We start from the raw sequence: 12,310 nt of genomic DNA, 5'->3' as shown, positions 1-12,310 counted from the left end.
ACAAACTACAAGGGCAGAGTAGTAAATATACTATTTGTGGTTAAAATGAGCTTAGGTAAACTTAAAAACTCAACTTTGCAATATTGTCAAAAGCTGTTATGGGCAAAAAATTTGGTAATTTTCTTTCCTATAATGATGAATTTAATGAAGCTTTTTTGGCATCGTTATCACATCCATATTATAAGAATGAATTGAGTCGGATGATAAAAACAAATACTTTCAAAATTATTATAAGAAATAAACAAATCGAACGAAACGAGACTGGTTAAAAAATAAAATTTTCTTTTATCGATTAAATTCATAGAATAAATAAATAAAAACTACACAAAAATAAGATCACAAATAATAAAGTATCGCGTGTATAAAAATTTTAACTCGCACTCTAGGAAGATTATCAGATATATCGTTGTGAAAATTTATGCCGTTAAGTTAAAACTATAGTATCGACGACCCAATAGTAATCATATTCGCATTGAGGTTTTTAAATAAAATTTACAATAAGAATAATTCATTCTCTTTACACACTCGGTTTCCTCTCGCTCGAATCAACTTTTACGGACATTCGTGGCCTGGTACATTTTCGTTCCTAGAATAACTAATCTCGACTTTTAAACGCGGTCGAAGTCAGTCTAACAGTGCCCACTAATCAATGACCCAAAAAATATTTTGGCTGGAAGCATCTTATTAAGATATACTCCAAGTTACGATATGTTGTAAACACTTCTAGTAAGCATATAATCGCGACTTTATTATATACCCGAGATTCGTAACAAAGTAAATTCAACGTCAAGATGCATCGTTCTATCTGTAGTTTTAAAATTTTATATTTTTGAAAAAAACAGAGACCCACTAAAAAAGAAAGATAAAAAAATTTTTTTGCGAGAATTTGAGACCAATTTATATTTTTTTTTTGGAATTTTTTATATATTTCATTTCGAAGCGTTTCATATAAGATACATTATATAACATATTAAGAAAATATATATTTTTTAAAAATAAATAAAAAATGAAGCTTTTACGAAGTATAAAAGGATACACACTTTATCTTTTTTTATCATCAAATGTGAATGTTTTATTACAAATTTTGACACAAAGAATTCAATGCGTTTCGAATATCCATTTTTTTTAAATATAAATATATTCCTTATCAAGTTACATTATATCTATACCAATAGTTTTTCAAATTTTGTCAAGAATTTTAAAAGCTAACAATATATTAATTTCGTCATTATCATTTTGAATACTCTGGTTTAACCATTTTTTTATGGCCCCTGTTTCGTCCAAAAAATTTAAGGATATGATTGACGATTTAGAATCCATATTGCTAAATACTTTGTCATAAATATGAAGGATAGATCTCTTGATAAATTTTTCGGACGAATCATGATAGGTTTCGAAAATTTCGAATATAGCTTTTAAAGCAAAATGGATACCCTGTGTAATCAAAAAAAAAATTTGTAAAAAAACAACCAATATTGTTAATTAAAAAAATAAATTTTACCGATTGGTTGTAAAAAATGAGAGCTATATCGCATATAAAATTTAAAAAGGTCCCGAGGATGAGAGAATTACCCTTGGAATCGGTCCTACAATTCTTTTCCGATTTATATTTATCCTTGATCTTATAATATTCGTAGAGCCATGGGTAGAGAAATATTTCGAGTGAAGATAATTCAATATCTCTATTTATTTTCTAAAAAAAAAAATTTTTTAATACGATTTAATAATGACGCTTCTCGAAGGATTGGAAATTTAAAACTAGTAAAAAAAAAGCGGAAGGTAAAGTAATTTATTTTATAAACGATCTACAAAATTTTTAAAACAGGGGTGGGGGGGTGTGAGGTGACAGAAGCAAGATAAACTCTGTCGTTCATAATATTTCAATTTTATCATTATAATTATCGTTTAAACAAATAGTTTAGTGCTAAGTGCTATGCTACGTAATATAATTCCTAATGGTTATGTATCAAAAAAACCTAAATTTTATCACAATATTAATAATTTTTTTAAAAAAGTAGATATATATTTATTTTAGCCCATAATCAAATAATAGTTAACAATCATAAATTCAAAAAAAAAATGTTTTGCAAATTATACATTCTCTTCATTCCCCTTAAGGCATCAACCAGCTAACCCAAACTGACACAAAAAATATTAATAAATCTCAACAACTTCCTTTTTATTCCAATAATCACTTCACTAGGCCATTTTTTCGCCATTAACCTATAAGTTTTTTAAAAAATCTCTGCACAAAATTCAGCATTTTAACAATGAAGCCAAAGAATTTTTAAATATTCGTCATAAAAATTCAAATAGATATTTTTAGATATAACTATGATTCTTTTTTAGGAAATTATGAAAAAATTTTTTTTTTTTATATTTATGATTGATAAAAGATGATATTTATTATAAAACCAAATATGTCAAATAATAAATTATTGATATTTGATTTTATTAAACGAAGAGAATAATTTATTATTAATATGAATTAGTGTTGTTAAATGCCTCGATTTGAGCCGATTTTAAAAAAATGCCAACTCAATATTTTATCCGGAAAAATATTAAGCCTTTTGCTTCACAGATGGCACAAAGGTTTGAACATCTATTAGCGAAATCTTGAGGCTTAGGAAATATTTATCTGGCTAAAATATTGAGTAGCTGTTTTTAAAAAAATCGACTTAAAATCGAGCCGTTTAACAACACTAGCTATGAATAGTAAAATATATTATTCCTATTCGATCAACATAATTACGAATAGCAAATAATTCAATTGGTTAAAAAGAATAGAAAACATATAATAATAAATTTTTTTGGTATCGATATTGAGTTTATTGGTCAGGAAGGTCACCTCTGACTGAATATTTAAAAAAATAATAAATAGTTAGCGGTTCAATGTGAGAATTTGTTTGTTTTTTTAAAAAAATGAATACTTACGCATTCAAATAACGATTCTAAATATATAGAGGAAATGTTTATATCGTGTTCGTTAGAAAAATTTGATAAATCTTCGAAAAAGGTGATTCCATAAATAGTTTGATAATGACGTCCTAAACTTTTGTTGAAATGCGAGGCCACCAATGAAATGATCTATGAAATTAAATTCGTAAAATGATTAGAACCCCGACTAAAAAAATTTTGGAATTTGAGTTTAAATATTTAAGGAAAATTTAAAAATTATGTGTATTAATTAATTCACATATTGCAACCTTAAATAATAGTATTAACTTCCTATAAAAAGACTATTATCACTTGTCATAAAGTATTGTTAATTTTGGAAATGGGAATTACGTCAATTAATAAGTGAAATGTGTTAGATGAAAAAGGACATGCGATTCCATTAATATTTCGATGAAACAAAATTATTAAATTTTCGGGCTTCGGGTCGGACCCGAGAAAATCGGACAACCAGTGCAGGGCTCTAAAAATGATTGATATGGGAATTGAATAATCTAAAAAGGTTTATTGAATTTCTAACCTTAATTTATTAATTTAAAAACAATGGCTGCAATGTTTCAACAATAAAAAAATGTTAAACCCTGCTCTGTAGTTAGAGACCCTAAAGAAGGATATACTCAACTTTTACAACCGATGAGGGCTTTCATCCAATTGACTTTAACAGTCACTTTTGGGTATTCATTTCATAACTTGCAATTATACGAATTTAAAGGCTTGTATTAAATTACGCTACGATTAATGAACAAAATAAAGATATTATACTTATATTATCGCTACAAAAAAAAGTAAAATAATTTAATATAAATATAAAATTCACTAATTACTAAACTAATAGAATTTCCAATTTTTGCGTGAAATTATAGGTTGTTGATGGGTAAGCAAAAAATTTTTTTGAAAGAATATCGTTCATTTCCTTTGATTTAAGCGTTATAATCATGAATAATATCCTAAAACGAAGTTGTTTCTCCCCTTTCCCGTGAGTTTTTAGGTAAAATATGAGTTCAAAAATATATTGATAATGTTGTTCAAAATCTATGGGCCCTAGCGATATGACCTTAAGCAAGTTTTGCAAGAGTAGTATTTTGGATGTGGAATTGTTCAAGGATCTATTGCCGTAAATACTAATTTTTGCATTTATTTTGTCATCATCGGACATGGTTAAATGTTGAATAATTTCGTCCAAACATGGTATTTGATTATTCTTATTTTATTAACATTAGGGGTATTTTTATTGTAAAAAAAATTAATATTACCCGATTATCATCAAAATTAAAGTTTAAGCAGGGTAATGGTAGATTTTGTTTTTGGCAAATTTCATTAATATAATTATTATCATTATCTTTGATAGTTTGATCAGAGCATGGAATTGATAATCTATACAAATAACGAGAGATATATTCAAATAAAATAAATTTTTTTTATCTATAAAAATATTACCATTTTTAAAAATTTTAATATTTCATCATTTAATTTCTTTACATAAATAGAAATTTTTCTTCCTATTCATTTAAAAAGTGTGATAAATTTTTTTTCTTCTCTTAAATTGCATTTTTTTTTTCATCTGTTGAAATTTTCTCATATCGTTAATAAGGTGAAAAATTTCACGATTAATTTAGATAGATACCTTAAAAACTTCCTATTTGAGGTAATTAACATTTTTAGTATATCAATAGTATATTATAAATGACCTATAAAATAATTGAGTACATATTTATTGAAAAATTTAGAATATTATACTAAAAAATTACACATCTCTACAAACTTAATATTACTAAAGATTTACACTGATTTCAATAAGATATTCAGGTTTAAAGTCATTTTATATAATTCTTGATTTTAAATTACGGTATTGAATGATTTGCAATTAAATATAATATGCAAAATAGAAGCCTATAATTACAGAAATCATTCCGGATATTAGGGCTGTCCCAATATTTAAGGCTTCCAAAAAATATCGGATCGGGCCGATATTTTTTTTATCGTTTTGCGTTATTTTATGATTTTCTATATAATCATATAATTTTTTCTATTTAATAATTTCATAATAATAAATTAATTTTTATCGTTTTGCGTTATTTTATGATTTTCTATATAATCATATAATTTTTTCTATTTAATAATTTCATAATAATAAATTAATGAAAAGAACTAAAATATAGTTTATATTTGTTGTAAATGGCTAAAAATAGTTAATAATTTTACATTTTTTGTTATTATTATCTGCAACAAGAAAAGGATTTTAAAATAGTTAACGAGTCATATTCAGCTGTTTTGCTAAACGGCTAGATTTAGCTAATTTTAAAACGATTAACTCAAGGTTTTGACCTTATTGATTTCGCCCACAGATGGCAGAAAGGTTTAGACTTCTATTGGCGAAATTTCGAGATTTGAGCAATAATATTTTGGCGAAAATCTTGATTTAGCCTTTTTTAAAAATCAGCTAAATGGAACTGTTTAAGCACCATATTCACCCCATAAACATTTGCAAATATTATAAATGAGATTAGTAACTTTTGGAGAATAAAAAATGACAAAATAAACATAATCATTCGTGAAAGTTAATTGGTTTTTTGCAAAATATAAAATATTGAAAAATCAATATAAACATCGGATCGGTATCGGATCCGTTTTTAGCAATATCGGAAATTATCAGATTGGTGAAAAATTTGTGAATCGGCACAGCCCTAATTGAATATAAATTTAAGAGAATTCAAAGATTAAAAAAATTTTTTATAATCAATTATTTAATTAGACGCTAGTAATGTGCGCAAGAGAATTTTGATATAAAAAAAAGTAAAATCGAAAAGGGTCTTTCGTGTACCCTAAAATAACAAAATTATTAAGAACCACCCTATTTGTCACAGCTAGTGTTTCGACTATAGTGTCTAGCCTAAAACGATCACCTCAGCCTCTTTGAAAATATAGCTCCACTTTGAGGAAAGTAAAATTAATTGATCTCATTCCTCGATGCTTAGTGGGTTTTATTCGGCACCTGAAGAAGGATATTACCAATAATATTAAATTTTGACTAAAAAAAATTCGAATGGTTGTTCTTAAATACCAGCTGTTTCGCGACTGTTTCCGAGCAATTATATTTAATTCAAACTTTTCTAAACCTAAATAAAAAATTTGCAGCTAACATATAATTTCTCTTAAATTTATTTATCATGTAAAGACTGAAAAAAATATTTAAAGATGCAATTTGTGAAATCATGGATGATGTTAGTAGCAAATCTTTCCGTCCTAGACGTCGAGATTGAATCGAAAAAAAACGTGGTTCTGGTACATATAAGTTAAGAAATATGTCGACTTTTGATATACCAAATAAATAATAGGTTTATCAAATTAGCACAATTCTAAATAAAATACATCGCGTAGCGGAGGGTTAAAAGATGAGAGCTACTAGCAACGCTAACTGATCATTATATCTAATGTGAAAAAAATTATAAATCTCGTTACTTTTGTGTATCGTGGTATTCTTTAGCTGCAGGTTCACTAATATGTGCTATAGATAATAGTTCAGTAAAACGGGATTCGAAGTCGTGATCCAGCATATCCTCAAACTCAAATTTCGCGGTCATCATTTTGCTAGCGAGGTATTTTATAATGACGCACCCCAATTTACGATCCATTTCAAAAGGACTATCTAAATGGCGCAAGATCCCATCCAATAATCTGAATAATTAGTTATTTTTATTTATTTCGTGCTTTTTATAAAGGTGAATTGCAATAGTTTTTCCTCGAGGAAGAGGGGGGTGGAGCATCAGGGAGAAATATATTTCGATCGGATTCAAATTTCATATTTCAATCGCTTTTCGTCATTATTAAAGCAAAATATAAATAATTAATGAGTAAATTAGTTAAATTATTAATAATTTATGTAATTATTAAAAATAATTAAGGTATAATAACGCTTAATTTATGTAATATTTTTATATTTTTTTAAATTACAATTCACTCTAAGGGCTCGCCTTGATAAATGTTTTCATTCACGCGATAAAATGCTTATTTTTGGGAGGCTTTAAGGCTTGAACTTTTGGTAAATTTTTTAAAATAAACATGGGATTTTATGTGATAGAAATTTTACTTATGCATTCCCCTCAAAAATCAAAAATAAGCCTAGTATGTGAATAAAACGTTTATCAAAACCAAAAAAGGCTATTTTGTTAGATGGGAAATTTGGGAGGGGAGGGGGTAACCTCCAAATATCCTGGTAGTTATTGCACTGAAAGTAGTCAGAGAAAGTGACGTCAGGATTCACTGTTAAGGTATATCTAATAAATATACTGAATTGCTCAGCAGGCAAAACATCCTGACAAATTTTTTATTTCTGTTTAATTTTTCCCAAGTGGTTTAAATTTCTTACCTAATTTAATACCATGTATAAAAAATTAATTCAAGGGTGCTCAAATTAGGGATCTGCAAAAGTAGGCCCAGCCCGAACATTTTTTAATAAAATTGGAGCCGGATTGGGTCTTAGAAATTTTTTAAAATATATCTAAATTAATCAGTATTATGTTGAATTTTTTAATAAAATAAAAATATGTGATTTTATTTATAGAAAGTAGACGCCATATAACATATATCGTTTATTTTGAGTAATTATAAAAAATAATTTCGGGGCGCGCCAACAAAATTTTTTAAAAAAAATTGGGGCCGGGATTGAAAAATTAGGCCCGATTCAGATCACTAGCTCAAATTTGTAAAATTATTAGTGTTGCTGAGCTAACCATTGTACCTCCTTTCTAAGACTAACGCCAAATACCTCAAAAAAATAATTAAATTATCCTAATTTTTTTTAAAAATGGATATAATTTCATAATTCAATCATAGGCGCCATATATTATTTTTTACTTTGGTACAATGATATCTGCAAACTTTATTTGATATTGAGGTGTCATATAAATGCCGACTGTAATCATAAATTTGGATAAATGGATATGTCTTGCTTGAGAAATGTTATTAAATTCACTCCACTCATCACATAATTTTTCAACAACTTTATATAAATAAGAATATACTTTTAAATATTTTTACAAGCCAAGCAATTGAATAATTTTTTAAAAAATTAACACATTATTGGCTAAACTGGACAACTTGATTGAATTTTCTTTAATAAAACTTAAAAAATTTGGGTTAGGCCAAAATCTTTTCAAAAAATTTTAACTAGCCAGTTTGGGCTGTTTCCTCTAGTTTCTAAAGTATTTATATATGATACATTTTTCTAATCTACACTTAAATGTCATGGTAACAAAAATGAGATATTTGAAGTAATAAATTTATCGATATTCATATTATAGTGAAGTAATTTACTAAGCAATGACTAATTTCCCCTATTTTTATAACTTTCTTATCCAAACCTTTTACATGCCAAAATTTTGTTAAATTTTTTAATATTTAACCCTTCCTTTTTTAAAAAGAAAAAATTGAGTGTCAATCGGTCAACCCCAGGTTAAGCTCTTCAACCAAGATCTCTAACCACAGTTGCCATCCACATCAGAGACCTGCAGGCTCAGCTCTAAGCCAAGGTCGTATTTTATTATTTTTTAAATATACCTGGGTCAGGCCTAAAATTTTATAATAAAAAAATACTGCCATATATTTTAAAGCCAAATATTATAAATCCTTAAAAAAAATCAGCTGGGGCATGCTAATGGTACTTCTGCAGGTCTCTGCATAGTATAATAAAGCTTTTTGTATACAATAATTTCAAGAAAAGTAACATAACATGCATGTGTACAACTCTATTTTTTACAGGCCAAAAACCTTTTTGAAAAATTTCACTGGCCAGGTTTATGCCAACCTGTAATATTAACTCAATCCTGACAAAAAACCTAAACACAGGATGCTATGGATTAGTCTAGCCTCTTACTAGATCATGGAAAATAATTTTTATTAAATTGTCAAAAATACCCCCCCCCCTTTGAGCATTTTTCCCGAGGAATTATTTATGTTTACCCCTTTTAATTAATATTACAATATGACCCTTTAAAAGTATACATAAAAAATTGAGTATTTAAAATATAATTCATATTCATGCGAGATTTGGAATCCACCAAATTTATCATCATTTAATATATTTTTTTACTGAAGATTGGCATGCAGAAAAAATTAATAACGTTCTCCAAAATTCTCCTTTTCTAATCCTCATCCTAGCTTGACTATAATTATAAAGCATTCATTTGTCCAAGCATGCCAAATTAATTTAGAATTTTTTAGTCCAATAAAATAGTTTTATAAATTTTATGTTCAATTTATGCAAGTAAAAAATTTATCAAAAATAAACATATTTTGCTCCCTTTAATGTATAATTTTTGAAAAATATATCTTAATGTATTAGAAACATATTTTTATCCTCCCTATTTAGTGATGTAAAATCCCTACATTTGAGCTAATTTTTAAAAACGTCTAACTCAGTATTTCATCCTGAAAAATATTAGGCACACCTGAAGATTTTGCTCATATATGGCACTAAGGTTTGGAGTTGGACCCTTATTAGTGAAATCTCGGGGCTTAGGCTACATTTCTCTGAAGAAAATATTGAGTTAACCATTTTTAAAAATTGACAAATTCCTGTAAGATTAACATATTTATTTAATTTTAAATGGTTTACCATTGCAGATATAATTGTTTTCCATATTAAAAATATAACTAACTAAATTATGGTAGATTATATTATTCAAAAATATTTTTTGACATATATATTTGTTAATAAATTGCATCAAAATATATTTTTTAAAGAGACAACTATTGGTAGAAATTTCATATTCATAAATCCTATAAAAATTTGTAAAAATATATCATAAGGATAAATATACTTCTGGTCCATAGAAAAAGAGTGTAAAATTACTAATTCTATTATAGATTTTTTGGAATATTTTAACAAATGGTGCCAAAAATTTAAAATATTTTCATTATTAATATTATTAACTAACATGATTATTAATATGTTATTTAAATCAGTAGATAGAAGTAATAATCTTTCCACCATATTCCTATAGTTATCTAAAATATATATAAGCTTTGATTCACATTTCTTTATTGATTCAATAATTTTGCCAAAAAAAAATTCAATAAATTTTTCATAATCCCAAAAACTATCACAAGTATTTATATTATGAGGTAATGCAATTATTTCAGAATATAACTGATTCCGATAAAAACTATCATCAAGATTTTCAGTAAATAATTCATCAGTTAAATCTTCAAAATAGTTCTTCAATATATTGATCTTTATTTCACTATATAAATATCAGAAATCATAACTAGTGCATAAAGGATACTTTATTTTAAAATTTTGTATAAAAAATAACAATGAATATGTCTTGGGATAAACGTTTAGATATTTGGTTATTATATCTTCAAAATTGTCTGAGAAATTTTCAATGTTATTAAAAATCCGTAGGCCTAGATCACGTAGAATTGATGGGTCTGAAATTCTTTTCATACTTATATCCTCTATGATTTTTAATATATTAGATTCATCTTGAGTATCGTCAGGTTTCATTAGTGAATTGAATTATCAATTTTAAAATAAAACTAAAAATTTTAGAAAAATTAATTGACAGTTGTCTAATAGAACATTTGAATTAAATTGACATTATGAACCCAGGGTAAAAGATTAAAGATTAGGGATCAGGTCAGTCAGGGGGACATTAATAAACAGCCAGCCAGCTGTTTAGCAGGCTATAATATTGACTAAAAGCCTAAAAAGTAAAAGAAAGGAAAAACGAGAATGAAATAGAATACAATTCCAATAAATATTTAATATAAACCATAATATAGTGTTAGTTCAAAAGTTATTTAGTCCTAGCTAAAAAGCAATTATCAAATTAAATAGAACTAAGACACTACCTGGGTGCTTATAATTTTTGAAAATCAAATAGAACGAGTGAATTTCGCAAAGTGGGAATTGCCTGATTTAATAGATGGGTGGGATTCTATGGATTCAATATATGATGCCAATTTTATCTTTATCATAAATTATTCAAAATTTAATCCATTTAAAAATAAACTGTCAATTTTCATTCATGCTAATACTATAACTAAAAGGATATTTCAGAAATATGATTAAATACGATCTTCATAAAATTTGTCTTTTATGGCTCTGGTAGTTAAATAAGAATGAGTTGTGGGGGATTATTTAATCATATCCTGAAATAAATAATTTAAACATCGTCTGATTTTAGATATTTTAATAAAATTGATAAATAATTAAAATATAATTCATCGTGGCATGCAGGTAAGAAGAATGTATTTATGGAAGTCAGTTTCTAAATTATTTGCAGCTAATTACTCAATTGTTTCTTTATTCCTTGATCTATAATTTTCATATTTGAACAAACATCACGAACCTCTAATTCCAAGAAAATTATGAATGGGATTTTGAGATAGTGCTTAACATACTTGAAAATTCTTATCCAGGGTTTAACATTTGCTCAAAATTCAAAAATCTCAACTTGCCCTATAGAAGATTAAAAAAACGGTTTTTTTGTAAAAATAAAATTTCAGCATCAAATAAAATCTTCAAATTCTCGTTTGAAGATTTTTGTTAAACCCTGTTCTTACCTTACAACAAAATCGAATGATTAACCGAAGTCTATATTCCCACTATAACTATTGCAGATTATAAAGATGTTACTCATTTATCAGGAGCCCTATTATAGCAGGAAGAAAGAATTGTTAATGTATCTACAAATGTACCAATCATATTCATAATTTTTATTTTTTTAGTTTTAAGAAGATGATTAAATTAAAATACTATAAAAACACTATAAAAATTAAAAATTATATAATTAAAAATATAATTGAGTTCACAATGAGAAACCATATTTATGTCTAAAAATTTCTATTTAAATTTTTGACACATATATAAAAATCCTCAGGCTTCGTTTGTAAAAGGCCGTATTTTATTGCCTAGATTTTTTTAAAATTATGAGTTAATGGCAGATAATGGCTATTATATGAAGTTGTTAAATTTTTTATATTTGTTAATCTTTTTAGTTACTACCTGTATTAGTAATAAAGAGAAGCATGTGTAGTCCCATATTAGTAATTTTCCAAGGGCCCAAGGTGTGGTTTTCATACCAACCTGTCTTAAGCTATCTACTTTGTGGGCTCAAGATGATTTGGAATGTGCGAGGAAAACTTAATTTATTACATGGTTTATTGCTATGTGGCGTTGGTGTCGCCCTTGCGCACAATCTAAACCAATCGCTCTCAGTTGTTCGTCTGACAAGTGATTACCAAGGTAACAACTGTAGAGTGATTCTAACTATTCATGATCACGAGGCCAGTCAGCTAATTGAAATAGTTGAATGCAATCTGGTGGATTGGCTGATTGATATATAGGTTT

General features: G+C 26.8%; 1 protein-coding gene across 2 annotated transcripts; it reads right to left on the bottom strand.

Moving 5' to 3' along the window:
* Positions 1-1,146: 1,146 nt before the first annotated feature.
* LOC135926381 (uncharacterized) lies at positions 1,147-10,482 on the bottom strand. 2 transcript variants are annotated; one of them, XM_065462237.1, is made up of 10 exons: positions 10,239-10,482; positions 9,774-10,196; positions 9,569-9,732; positions 7,810-7,954; positions 6,415-6,630; positions 4,209-4,329; positions 3,785-4,156; positions 2,935-3,087; positions 1,502-1,693; positions 1,147-1,434 (listed from the first exon to the last, which is right to left on the bottom strand). In XM_065462237.1, exons 1-10 carry the CDS (start codon positions 10,460-10,462, stop codon positions 1,180-1,182), a joined length of 2,265 nt encoding a protein of 754 aa, XP_065318309.1. In that variant the 5' UTR covers positions 10,463-10,482; the 3' UTR covers positions 1,147-1,179. The 2 variants fall into 2 exon arrangements, with proteins under 2 accessions (XP_065318309.1, XP_065318311.1); XM_065462239.1 differs by lacking the exons at positions 9,569-9,732; positions 9,774-10,196; positions 10,239-10,482 and having other exon boundaries at positions 6,415-6,766; positions 7,810-7,896.
* Between the last annotated feature and the right edge of the window lie 1,828 nt (positions 10,483-12,310).

The sequence above is a fragment of the Gordionus sp. m RMFG-2023 genome, chromosome 3 (assembly GCF_954871325.1).
Source record: "Gordionus sp. m RMFG-2023 chromosome 3, tfGorSpeb1-WG-v2, whole genome shotgun sequence".
Taxonomy (NCBI): domain Eukaryota; kingdom Metazoa; phylum Nematomorpha; class Gordioida; order Chordodea; family Parachordodidae; genus Gordionus; species Gordionus sp. m RMFG-2023.
The sequence above is the reverse complement of the archived record's forward strand: the minus strand, read 5'-3'. Positions and strand labels throughout refer to the sequence as shown.

Coding starts and splice junctions, on each gene's coding strand:
- LOC135926381 (XM_065462237.1), bottom strand. CDS start 10,462: ATGAAACCTGACGATACTCAAGATGAATCTAATATATTAAAAATCATA. Junction 4,330..6,414: donor GAATACCACGATACACAAAA/GTAACGAGATTT, acceptor TTATTTGTATAG/ATTATCAATTCCATGCTCTG. Junction 4,157..4,208: donor TTAATTTTGATGATAATCGG/GTAATATTAATT, acceptor TAATAAAATAAG/AATAATCAAATACCATGTTT.